This window comes from Aotus nancymaae, unplaced genomic scaffold (genome assembly GCF_030222135.1).
Source record: "Aotus nancymaae isolate 86718 unplaced genomic scaffold, 86718_ANA_hifiasm-v0.15.2.pri h1tg000015l_0, whole genome shotgun sequence".
In the NCBI taxonomy this organism is placed as follows: domain Eukaryota; kingdom Metazoa; phylum Chordata; class Mammalia; order Primates; family Aotidae; genus Aotus; species Aotus nancymaae.
In genome coordinates, this window is record NW_026988426.1 from 3,904,379 (window position 1) to 3,918,193 (window position 13,815).

At 39.3% G+C, this 13,815-nt stretch overlaps 1 protein-coding gene across 6 annotated transcripts in view; it reads left to right on the forward strand.

Moving 5' to 3' along the window:
* The window catches only part of RNF216 (ring finger protein 216), a 159,989-nt gene that overhangs the window by 12,199 nt on the left and 133,975 nt on the right, over positions 1 to 13,815 (forward strand). For all 6 annotated transcript variants that reach the window (XM_012455571.2, XM_012455572.2, XM_012455573.2 and 3 more), the window contains exons 2-3: positions 2,742 to 2,877; positions 8,910 to 9,043. In XM_012455571.2, coding sequence (XP_012310994.1) covers positions 2,811 to 2,877; positions 8,910 to 9,043 — 201 coding nt within the window. In that variant the 5' untranslated portion in view covers positions 2,742 to 2,810. The remainder of the gene's footprint in view (positions 1 to 2,741; positions 2,878 to 8,909; positions 9,044 to 13,815) is intronic.

Genomic DNA, 13,815 nt, shown 5'->3' on the forward strand with positions numbered 1-13,815 from the left:
GTAATTTATATATTTTTAGTAGAGACAGCGTTTCGCCATGTTGGCCAGGCTGGTCTTGAATTCCTGAGCTCAAGTGATCTGCTGCCTCAGCCTCCCAAAGTGCTGGGATTACAGGAGTGAGCCACCATGCCCAACCTGAAGAGTCTATTTTTATCCTTGTTTTACTTCTGGTGGTTTTTGCAATTTTAATGTTGTACCTTATTATGACATATTTACGTGTGGTTTTATTTGTACTACTGTCCAGTAGTATAGTTTCAACACACCACTGCTGGCTTGAATGGATACTTGCCTGTTTTGTTTTATTTCATTTAAAAAATTTATTTATTCTTTTGATACAGAGTTTTGCTCTTGTTGCCCAGGCTGGAGTGCAACAGCGCAATCTCAGCTCACTGCAGTCTCCGCCTCCCGGGTTCGAGTAGCTGGATTACAGGCACACGCCACTGCGCCCAGCTAACTTTCCGTATTTTTGGTAAACAGAGAAAGACTCCAACTCAAAAAAAAAAAAAAGACTACAATCTCCGCCTCCTGGGTTCAAGCTATTTTCCTGCCTCAGCCTCCCAAGTAGCTGGGAATACAAGTGCCTGCCACCACACCTGGCTAATTTTTGTATTTTTAGTGGAAACCAGGTTTCACCACGTTGGCCAGGCTGGTCTCGAACTCCTGACCTCAAGTGATCAGCCCGCCTCAGCCCCTCAAAGTGCTGGGATTACAGGCATGAGCTACTGTGCCCAGCCCCCCAAAAATCTTTATTAATATATAATTAAAATAAAATCTATTCATTTAAGGAGATAGTTCAGTGAGTTTTGACAAATGCATATACCCAGATGACTACCACCACAATCAATACATAGAACATGACTTCACCCTGAAAAGGTTCCCTCATGTCACTTCCCAGTTAATCTACTCACTCCCTCATTGGTACCCCTCTTTTCTCCTTCCATAATAGATATGAGTTTTTGGAGGGTTTTTTGTCCCCGTTACTTTCATATGAGTCCATTTCCCAAATATTGCTCTGTTTCCTATCCCCAGAGTTAAATAGTTCTGCACCTTTAGCCCTATCACTAACTTCTGTGTTTCTGTTCCATTGCTGGTCCATGGAGTGTAATGTCTTGGCTTTAACATCATGATACCTCTTTTTAAAGGAAGAGAGGGATGGATTTCAAAAATACAGAAGTCTACTACCCAAGTCTGTTATCTAGATTTAACATATGTTCATGTTTCGCCTTGTTTGCTTTAAAAATCTTTAAAAGAAAAAAGATGTTATATGTAACTCAAGTTGAAGTTCCTTTTCAGTCTCCCTTTCCCAGAAATAGTCACTGTCTTCATGTTGGTGAGGTAATTCTTATTCGTATTATATTTTTATTTATTTATTAATTTTTGAGACTGAGTCTCACTCTGTCACCCAGGCTGAAGTACAGTGGAATGATCTTGGCTCACTGCAACCTCTGCCTCCCAGGTTCATGTGATTCTCCTGCCTCAGCTTCCTGAGTAGCTGAGATATCAGGCGCCCATCACTACTCCTGGCTAATATTTGTATTTTTAGTAGAGACGGGATTTCATCATGTTGGCTAGGCTGGTCTCGAACTCCTGACCTCAGGTGATCCATCTGCCTCAGCCTCCCTAAGTGCTGGGATTACAGGTGTGAGCCATTGCATCTGTCTGTATCTTTTAATATTTAAATATAATGTATTTTAAATTTGTGTATGAATTTACATAAATGGTATCATACTTATTTTCATTTAATGTTAGTTAATTTAACTGTGTTATGTCCTTGTATGAATTTTATTCATTCCTTTACCGATGTCCAGTAAGGTCATTTCCAGTTGCTTTTATTACATACATTGCTGTAGTGACCATCCTTGTCCCTACATTCTATTATGCATATTTCTTGGAGAACACACAGAGCTTTCTTTAGCTAATACACCTGGAAGTGGAACTGCTAAGTCACAGGGAATATACTTTTGTAACTTAGGGCATATTGCTAATTGCTATTCAGAATATGTTTTCCAAGTTCTTCTCCAAACCAGCAATGTATAAGATTTCCCATTTCTTACATACTTGCCTTTTTTTCCACCCTAATGGTTTGAAACATAATTCTTTTTTTTTTTTTTTTTGGTGGAGTGGATGGAGTGTCATCCAGCCTGGAGTGCAGTGATGCGATCTCAGCTCACTGCAACCTCTGCCTCCCAGATTTAAGCAATTCTCCCACTTCAGCATCCCAAGTAGCTGTTACAGGTGCCCACCATCACTTCCGGCTAATTTTTGTATTTGTAGTAGAGACAGGGTTTCACCACATTGGCCAGGCTGGTCTCGAACTCCTGACCTCATGATCAGCCAGACTTGGCCTCCCAAAGTGCTGGAATTACAGGCGGGAGCCAACATGTCTGGCCGAAACAATTTATTTTCTGATTTGCCTTTCCCTGATTTTTAGTGAGGTTGAGCATCTTCTGTGTTTTCTCTTTTGTGAATTGCCTATTAATACCCTTAGCCCATTTTTGTTAGCATATTTATATCAATATGTGAATTCTCTGTTAGTACTTTGTCTCTTTAATATGTGTATTTAAAAAATACATTTTAATGCCATATGTTTTGAGTTTGTGTGTGTTTTTTAAACCACTTCCTTGCATATGTTTTCTTAAGGAATGTTTTCAGTGTAAGCTTCATATGTTCCCCTGACCAGATACATGGTAAGAGTTTTGATACTCCCTTATTCTTACTGTTCCTCTTTGCTTCCTTTTCAGACCTTTTGAAACAGATGGTCAGCATGTTTAGATACTAGCAGTTGCATATGTGCATGTCTGCATTTGAAAATGGCAGAGGGAAACAACAATGAAGAGGTAATTCACTTGAACAACTTTCACTGCCATCGGGGACAAGGTACGTTTTTGTTTGCTCACACTTTATCCCTTTCCCTGTGGCTTTTTCTTCTAGTGTTACAGCTATATCTTTTTTTAAATGAACCTATTTTATACCATATAGAATCCAGAGACATTTTATTTTTAGACATAAAAAGACTGGTTAGACTAGAATTAAATCAGACGACGACAATAATGCTGGCATGAGTGAAGTTTAAGACTCATTCATTACAACTACATTAATAAGCTATTAATTTGCTGGTGAAACACTGCCAATATGCAGTCATTGAGTCTTAAGAGACAGCGTCAGGGTCAGTTTTTGAAAGCATGGAGATTATAAAGGAGTGCTCCGCTAGGCCTTTATTACCTGCTACAGGTGATGCTGAAGCAGGCTTGTCCTCACATGATGCTTAATTTCTTTTTTTGCCAGAATATTCTGCCTTAGCCTTTAGGGGAATTTTGGAACATGTTTTTTTGTTTGTTTTATGGGTTTTTTGTTTTTGTTTTTTTGAGATGGAGTTTGGCTCTTGTTGCCCAGGCTGGAGTGTAAGACCATGATCTCGGCTCACCGCTACCTCTGCCTCCTGGGTTCAAGCGATTCTCCTGCCTCAGCTTCCTGAGTAGCTGGGATTTTAGTAGTGTGCCACTACACCCAGCTAATTTTGTACTTTGAGTAGAGACAGAGTTTCTCCGTATGGTCAGGCTGGTCTCTAACTCCCAAATTCAGGTGATCTGCCTGCGTCAGCCGCCCGAAGTGCTGGGATTGCAGACATCAGGCACTGTGCCCGGCCTGTTCTACAATTTTTAAAGTTTTGGGGAATTTTATTGACTTGTAAAGGGAATAGTGCTTGCATTTCCGTAACATTTGTAAATGTTTATGAAATTTCCTGTTAAGTTCGAATTCACATTTACACTTGTGCTAAAAGGAAAAAATTCATGCTGAGGTGTAGAATCCTTATGTTCATTTTTTGCACTTATAAATTCCGTGGAAGAGGTTATACTGGTTTTGTTTTCTCCCATTGATAATATTTTGTGTTTACAAAGAGGGTTTTTTCTAGCAGAGAGTAAATGACATTTGACCTTAAAAAGATACCCTTAGCCCATGTTTTGTTAGCATATTTGTATCAATATGTGAATTCTCTGTTACGTGCAGTGGCTCACTCCAGGCCAGGCACAGTGGCTTACACCTGTAATGCCAGCACTTTGGGAGGCTGAGGCAGGTGGATCATGAGGTCAGGAGTTCGAGACCAGCCTGACCAACGTGGTGAAACCCGTCTCTACTAAAAAATACAAAAATTACCTGGGTGTAGTGGTGCGTGCCTGTAATCTCAGCTACGTGGGAGGCTGAGGCAGGAGAATTGCCACTGCACTCCAGCCTGGGTGACAGAGCAAGACTTCGCCTCAAAAAAAAAAAAAAGAAAAAGAAAAATGACTCCTTCAGAACTTAAGTATTAATAGCCTACTATTGACTAGAAGCCTTATTGATAACATAGTCAATACATGTTTTATACGTTATATGTATTATATACTGTATTCGTACAGTAAAGTGCGCTACAGAAAAGAAATGTTATTAAGAAAGTCATGAAAAAGAGAAAGAAAATTTATTTAGTTTTCCCTAAGTGAAAGTGGACCATTCTAAAGTTTTTCATCTTCATCATCCTCATATTGAGTAGGCTGAAGAAGAGGAGGAAGAAGAGGGGTTGGTCCTTGTATTACTTTGTTCTCAACTGGCTGTAAAGAAATGCCCAAGACTGAGTAATTTATAAAGAAAGAAAAGAGGTTATTGGTTCATAATTCTGTAGGCTGTACAGGAAACATAGCAGCTTCTGCTTCTGAGGAGGCCTCAGGAAACTTAGAATCACAACAGAAGGTGAAGGGGAAGCAGACTTGTCTCACATGGCTGAAGCAGGAACAAGAGGGGTTGAGGAAGAGGTGCCACACTTTTAAACAACCAGATCTCACAATAACTCACTGTTGTAACCAAAGGGGATGGTGCAAAATCATTCATGAAATATGACCCCCATGATCTGCTTACCTTCCACCAGGCCCCACCTCCAACATTGGGGATTACAATCAAATATGAAATTTGAGCAGGGACATGGATGCAAACCATATTATTCGACCCCAGCCGCTCCCAAATGTCTTCTCCTTCTCACATTTCTAGGTACAATTAGGCCTTCTCAGCAGTCCCCAAAGTCTTAACTCATTCCAGCATTAACTCAAAAGTCCAAAGGCTTATCTGAGACAAGTCTAGTCCCTTCCACCTATGAGCCTGTAAAGTCAAAAACAATTTAGTTATTCTCAAGATACAATGGGGGTACAGGCATTGGGTATATACTCCTGTTCCAAAAGGGAGAAATTGGCTAAAAGACATGGGCTAGAGGTCCCACACAAGTCCAAAACCCAGCAGGGCAGTCATTAAATCTTAAAGTTCGAAAATAATCTCCTTTGACTCCATGTCTCACGTTGAGGGCACACTGTTGCAAGGGGTAGGCTCCCGAAAGCGTTGTGCAGTCCTGCTGTCTCAGGAGTGACACAAGTGGAAGAAAATCTGCAAATAAGTTGACCCACAGTGTTCAAATCAGTGTTGCCAAAGAGTCCACTGTATATTTGGTTTTCAGAGCATTTAAAATTGAGCAAATTTTATAAGGTAAATAAATCAAGAGTAGTGAAATTGCTCAAGCTATGCAAATTATGAGTACAAAAGTAAGAATAATTTTTAGGATTTTATTAATAGTGTATTTTAACCTGGTAGTAATTGTAGCCATAATTTATTGGATTCAGACAGTTTTAAACCTTAGTTATAACTTGTATTTATGATCATTTCAAAATTTTTTGTACATGTATGTCAGATTAATGCTGTAGTTTTTTGTTTTTCTGAAAGATTAGAAGATGACTTCTACTTTAGTTGTTTTTTAATGGGATCTTAAATATACTTGAACAGTTTCTTTAAGAACAGCTAATTCCTTTTGGAAAATTACTGACTTTGGAGATATATTTTTCTGTTAGATGAGCTATATATACTCTGCACCCAATATTTTTCTGTTAGACGAGTTATATATACTCTGCACCCATCATGAGAATTTTTTCCAGATGTATAGTGTTGTTTTGTTTTTATTAGCTGTATTAACTTTTTTTTTTCTTTAGTCAAGACAGAGTCTCTCTATATTGCCTGGCCAGGCTGGTCTTGAACTGCTGGGCTCAAGTGATCCAGTTGCCTCTGCCTCCTGAAGTGTTGGGATTACAGGCGTGAGCCACTGTTCCTGGCCAACATTAACAATTTTTATTATGGACCAAGCTCTGTAGCTTTTTTTTTTTTTTAAGTTTATAGTTCAGTAAGTTTTGACAAATGAATATACCACCAGAATTATGTTACAGTACATTTTCTATCACTCCAACAAGATTCCCTTGTGCCTCTTTGCAGTCAGTCCTTACCCCACTCCAGGCCTAAGGAAACCATTAATCTGCTTTTTTTCACTCTGTAATTTCATGTAAATGTACATATTATATATATTCTTTGTACCTGAATTCTTTTGTGAAAGGTAATGTTTTTGAGATTCATCTCTGTTATTGCTTATATCAGTAATTCATTCCTTTTTAATTGCTAAATAGTGTTTTTACCTACTCATCTAGATTTTATACCTAGTGGAAATAGGCTTAAAAATGAAGATAAAATAAAGATTTTTTAAAATTTTGTCAGGAATGAAAAAAGGTACAGCATGCAAATAGCCAAAAAGAAAAAAAGAGCTGATATGTCTGTGTAATATCAGATAAAACTGATAGAAACTCCAGCCAGAAGCATTGATAGTGTTCATAATGATAAAAGATTCATTGTACTGGAAGATAAAGTAGTTCTAATCCCTGTATACTTAGTAACATTATATAAAACTATACAAAGCAAAAATTGGCAGATCTAAAAACAGGATTGGACAAATCCACAATTATAGTAGGGATTTTTAAGACGTTTCAGTAACTGAAAAAGTAAGCACACACACACTTGTATGAATATAGAAGATTGGAAGAACATGGTCAACAAATGTAATAAACATGTAGGATTCTATACCCACTGTAAGAAGAAATCAAAATTAGAAAATATTTTGAATGATATGATAATGAAAATATAGTCTATTACATTTATGAGATACATCTAATGCCATGTTTTGAAGAAAACTTATGGCCTAAAATACATTAGACAAGAAGTAAAGCTCAGCCAGGCACAGCATCTCATGCTTGTAATCTCAGCACTTTGGAAGGCCAAAGTGGGAGGATAACTTTAGCCTCGGATTTCAAAACCAGCCTGGGCAATGTGGTGAGACTTACATCTCTACAAAAAATTATATGTAAAAAAATTAGCCGGACATGGTGGTCTTGGGTTAACCAGGTCCCAGGTACTTGGAATACCAAGATGGGAACATTACTTGAACCCAGAAGGTCAAGACTGCAGAGAACTATATTCATGCTATTGTACTCCAGCCTGGGCAACAGAGAGAAAGAGACTCTGTCGCAAAAAACAAACAAACCATCCTAGCCAACATGGGGAGACCCCACCGCTACTAAAATTACAAAAATGAGCCAGGCATGGTGTTGCAAGCCTATAATCCCAGCTACTCAGGAGGCTGAGGCACAAGAATCACTTGAACCCAGAAGGCAAAGATTGCAGTGAGCCGAGATTGCACCACTGCACTCCAGCTTGGGCAACAGAGCAAGACCCAGTCTGGGGAAAAAAAGGAAGAAGAAAAGCTGAGAAATTAATACCCACAACCAGGGCTCAGCAAATTTAGAGAGCTAAGTAGTTAATACTGTAGCCTTGCAGGCCATGTGGTCTCTGTTGCAACTATTCAGCTATACCATTGTAACATGAAAGCAACTGTATTAGTCTGCTCTCACATTGCTGTGAAGAAATACCTGAGACTGGGTAATTTATGAAGGAAAGAGGTTTAATTGACTCACAGTTCCACATTGCTGGGGAGGCCTCAGGAAACTTACTATCATGGCTAAAGGCAGAGGAGAAGCAGGTACCTTCTCAGGAGGCAGGATGGAGTGACTGCAAGCAGGGGAAATACCAGATGCTTATAAAACTGTCACATACCTCAAGACTTAATATCGTGAAAACAGAATGGCGGAAACTGCCCCTGTGATCCAATTACCTCCACCTGGTCCTGCCCCCAGGCTGGAGTGCAGTGGCACAATCACGGCTCTCTGCAGTCTCTGCTGCCCGGGTTCAAGCGATTCTCCTACCTCAGCCTCCTGAGTAGCTGGGATTACAGGCGCCTGCCACCATGCCTGGCCAATTTTTGTATTTTTAGTAGAGATGGGTTTCACCATCTTGGCAAGGCTGGTCTTGAACTCCTGACCTCGTGATCCACCCGCCTCAGCCTCCCAAAGTGCTGGGATTATAGGCGTGAGCCATCATGCCCAGCCCGTCCTGTTTTCAAATTGATAAAAGGAAGTAAAAACCTTGAATAGAATTACTACATCTAGGTGGTTATAGTATATATTTAAAAGGAAAGTAGGAAAGTTAAATTGCTCACTGTCATAGATGCTAAATTGGTGCTTGACTAAAGCATTGAAATATGTTTGCTTAAATGATTTTTAAAGTTTATGTTTAAGGTGAACAAATTTCAGTATTTTAAATAATCAAAATTTTATTATTTTTGCGTGATAATTTTTTCAGACCAAGCAATTTAAGTAAAATAGCCTTTTATTCCTCAGAGGAATAGAGATGGATTGGGAGACCATTATTTTACTTTAAAGAAATTCACAGTCAAGAAAATGTTATGAACAGATTTCTCCAGCCTAGTATGAGAAAAAGTTGATAATATTGATCATAGTAATTGTCAGATCTCCTCTAGCAGTTCCCAAAATGTGTTATTCACAAAAGCCAGCGTAGAAGCGTAGCTGTTAATGCTTAAGTGCATGGACTGCTTGAGGAGCTAAGTTGACACACTAGTAGCCATGAACTTGACTTAGGCTGTACCCTTGTCAAGACAAACTTAAAGGGTTGGATATGATAGTGCCAGCCTCCCAGTAACAGTGTTCTCTGCTTTCCTGTAGAGTGGATCAATCTCAGAGATGGGCCCATCACCATATCTGACTCCTCAGATGAGGAAGGGATTCCAATGCTGGTCACCCCAGCTCCTCAGCAACATGAAGAAGAAGACCTGGATGATGATGTCATCCTGACAGAAGTGAGTTTTCTTTAAACTTACAATGAGACATTATTGCAAATTGGTGATCTGATTTTTCAGCCACTCTTGTGGGCCTTTTTGTAGAGTAGCTGAGCGCACCTCTTGTACTTGTTCTGAGAACAGACCCTTTTCCATTCTACCTCATGTACCCCTAGATTTAGAAGCTGTATGTTTCAGTCTGTTTTTGGATTGAATCTCTGCACCATTGTTTCATCTGACTGTTAATGCACCAGATTGCACTGTTGTCATTGCTACAACATTGTAGTATATTTTACTGTTGGATTAGGCTTATTCTCCCCATATTATCCCAGTTTTCAGAATCATCCTGGATAGTCTTACACTTAAGTTTTTATATGGATTTTACAATCAACTTTTTTAGTTTCAAAATATAAATAGACTTGTGTATATATAAAATCAGTTTGCCTAATCTGAAACAAATCTTCTTACATTTATAGAGCAATTTTTATGATACTGCTCTTTCTAACCAAGAACAAATGCTGTCTTTTCATGTAGTCAAGCCACCTTTTATATTCCTCATCCAGAAAGCATTTTGAATTTTTCTTAATATAGATCTTAAACATTTTTTGCTTTTCTTGGTTATTTTATATTTTCTGTTGCTTTTTTTTTTCTTTCTTTTTTTTGAGATGAGGTTTTGCTCTTGTTGCCCAGGCTGGAGTGCAGTGGCACAATCTCAGCTCACTGCAACCTCCACCTCCCGAGTTCAAATGATTCTCCTGCCTCAGCCTCTTGAGTAGCTGGGATTACAGGCATGTGCCACCACTCTCAGCTAATTTTTTTTTTTTTGTATTTTTAGTAGAAACGGGGTTTCTCCATGTTAGTCAGGCTGGTCTCGAACTCCTGACCTCAGATGATCCACCCACCTTGACCTCCCAAAGTGCTCGGATTACAGGAATGAGCCACTGCACCCGGCTTTTCCGTTACTTTTGTGAATGGCATTTTTTCTTTCATTGTACTTTTATTTATTTATTTAGAGATGGAGTTTCACTTTTTCACCCAGGCTGTAGTGCAGTGGTGCAACCTTGGCTCACTGCAACCTTCGCCTTCTAGTTTCAAGGATTCTCCTGTCTCAGCCTCCCGAGTAGTGGGATTACAGGTGTGTGCTGCCACACCCAGCTAATTTTTATATTTTTAGTAGAGATGGGTTTCACCATGTTGGCCTGGCTGGTCTCGAACTACTGGCCTTGTAATCCGCCAGCCTGGGCCTCCCAAAGTGCTGGGATTACAGGCATGAGCCACCACACCCGGCCCTTTCATTGTAATTTTGAACTGTTTTTTTTTTTTTGGCCCTGCACAGTGCCTCAGACCTTTAATCCCGGTACTCTGGGAGGCCGAGGCAGGTGGATCACCTGAGGTCAGGAGTTCAAGATCAGCCTGGCCAACATGGTGAAACCCTGTCTCTACTAAAAATACAAAAAATTAGCTGGGCATGGTGGCAGGCATCTGTAATCCCAGCTACTCAGGAGGCTAAGGCAGAGAATTGCTTCAGCCTGGGAGGTGGAGGTTGCAGTGAGCCAAGATCGCGCCACTACTCCTTCTCAAAAAGGAGAAAATCCTATTTTTTTAAAACTACAAGTCTGTTGCCTTCTTTTTTTTTTTTTTTTTTTCTTTTTCAGTTTAAAGATCCTAGTTGGCTTTATTGTGGTTCTAGAACCAAGCAACATTTCTCCATAAAATTCAGTAGGTGTTCCACTGAGCTGAGCAGAAGTGGTTGGCTTTATAGACAGAGAAGGGCTGAAGAGAGCAGAAGTCCTTTCAAAGTTACTTTTCTTGTCAGTTTGGGACAGGGAGACAGAAAAGAGAAAACTTGTTTTGGCTAGTTAACATCAGGCTTCTTCAGGCCGCCTTTCCTGTATAAGGATTAAAGCAGAGGGAAATTCATATGATACTCATTGAAGATTTAAACTGCCCTGTTTAAGAAATTGGTTGTTCACTCTTACTCTCGAATTCTGGGAAGATCAAATGAACTTATCAGGTTTAGGTTCAGTAACATGAGACTTACATAGATGACTCCATTTTGAGTTTTAGTCTGGTCTTTTGGGGTCTAGTGCAGACACTTAGTCCAAAACAGTGGCCTCCTATTATTTTTATCTAACTATTCCTCCCTTTCTGTCAGGTTTTCACCCAGGGCCTGACCAAACCTTTGGGCATCAGTGCCACTCTCAGTTACCATCATTTTGGGTTTCTGGTCCCAGGATACGCTTTATAGGTTCTGTTGTCATCATTATCACACATTTTTTTGTTGTTGTTCGTTTTGTTTTTCTTGTTCTAGCTGGAGCAAGATCATTTGGCGTTTGACAAGTTGGTGTATAAAAACATTTAAAACTTTTTGAGGGGATACAGCACACCAGGGAGACTGCTGTTATGACTCTAAGGAGGGTAATACCAAGAGTTTGGGTGGAGTATGCTCCTTAGCTAGGGCCCTTGTGAACCGAACCAACTAAAATCAAATAGCCAGACAAGGTGTCTACCCTGTTGTAACCAGGTAGTCTGCTCTGCAGTACCTGATGTATTTATCTGTGTGCAACAAGAAGCATCATCAACAGCACAGATTATTCTCTGTTGAGTTAGTAGGTAATCTAGCATCCCATGACTGGGTTAAATTAAAGCAGAGAGTGCAAGTTACCTGCAGAGGCTACTAAGGGTGAAATTTTAACTACAGTGTTGTCCTGCCAAGTGAGAGTTAGGCATAAGTAAGGAAAAATTAAGGAAGGTAAGAGTCTTATTATGAGAGGGAGTCTTGCTCTGATGTGGTTGACAGTTGTGAAATGTCTCTGGTTATGGCATTGGCCATCCTAGTGAAGTCTGTATGTGGCCCATGCATTAGGCATGAGACTTATTCCTTGAAATTTGCATCGAGTTGTCCAGCTTCAGCTTATAGGGCTTCAGGAACTGAGCAGTTCTCCTTCATTGGATAGTTGTAGCTGGATATTAGAGAAAACTAAAAGAGTTCAGAATTCAGTGCAATGTACAGGTAGATAATGAAAACTTAATTAACAGGGCTACAGTCTAACAGACATATTGGAATTTTCTTTTGAAATGTAATTTTTTTCTTTACAGTCACTTCCATTTCTACCAAAGATAATCACAGTAAGACCAGTTTGCCTGACTAACCACATATTTAAATTTGCTTTGCTGGAAATTTTGACAAGGAATCTCAAGTTAGAGTTTAAAAAATGTCTCTGCTAGGAAGCCAAACCAAGGCAGACATTAGTTTTTGCCTCCTGCATCCAACATCTGGAGGTTCCTGAGCCTGCCAGGAAGAGACAGATTTACTCACTGTAAGGCAGGGAATGCTTTAAGCCAGGCATTGTTTGCACATTTTGAAATATGGCATTCCAGTCAAAGCCTTGGTAACATAACCAGTTTCCAGTTGTATCCTGTTATTAAAAGGACAAATACTTAGTGAACTTATGCAAATAATGATATTGCCATAAAAATAAGAATAGTCGTGAATAGTTTGCAAATTCTGGAAGGATCCCGTTGGGAAGAAAAGAAAATGTTTTATTTTTATTACAAAAGTATACTTAACCAAATTGCTGTAAGTTATAAAAAGTTTAAAACAGTTTCCTTAAATCTGGAAAACAAAACATTAAAAGAATAGCAGTGTTTCAAATAAGCCATAAAAACTTGTTATTCTTCTTTATCAATTCAGTCTTGTGTAATTTTTGCTGTTTGATTTTGGTTAGCAGTTACACAAATCCATTAGTTTCCTCATTAGAATTTTGGATATTTAGTTCAATAGTATGAACTCAAACCTGTATTTGTCAGAATTCATTTTATTTTTCCCATATAAGTCTTTTAAGACACAGCACTTTAGGATTATAATTGCTTGCAAAGAGCTTTCAGAAAAGGTATCAGAACAGAATAACTGTGGACAGCAAGACTTAAAATGGCTGTGGCTAAAAACCTGATGAGAGCTCATTATAATAATGACATAGTTGACAAGGAAATTTAGTTATTTCTGAACCAAAATTATGACTGGTAGCATTTATACCAAGACATGCCAGATTTCTAGGAGCTTCATATAATTTTGGAATATGAAAAGCATCCATATAGGCCAGGCACAGTGGCTTATGCCTGTATTCTGGCACTTTTGGAGGCCGAGGCGAGTGGAACACTTGAGGTCAGGAGTTCGAGACCAGCCTGACCAACATGGTAAGAACTTGTCTCTACTAAAAATACAAAAATTAGCCAGGTGTGGTGGCACATGCCTGTACTTCCAGCTACTCAGGAGGCTGAGGCAGGAGAATCGCTTGAACCCTGGAGACGGAGGTTACAGTGAACCATGAAAAGGATGTTTGTAAGGCCAGTCCTCTGTCCTTATAAGAGTTGTACTGGGTTTCTGGGTTGTAAATCAGTTAGGGAGGGGTCTGATATTTGCCTTGATATTCCCTATTGATATCATTCCAGCCTGTACGACAGAGGGAGATTCTGTCTCAAAAAAAAGATAAATACATGGGCATTTTCACTGATCAGAAGACATACAGCTGTTTTCCAAATGGTCTTGTCAAAAATACCCACCTCATGTGAACTAAAAGACATTGGAGTTAGGTCCTGTTTTTCTGATAAAAGATTGAATTGCTTGCTTTTTCCTTAAACCAGTTATCAGAGTTCTCTCATGTATTTTGGTAGTGAAATATCACACATACATAATGCATGTATAGACGGGGAGACACAGAGAAGCAGATCTTACAGCCTTCATTAAGATTCTTTATTTGCCAGTTGTCAAATACAGTTTACACTTGAACAGC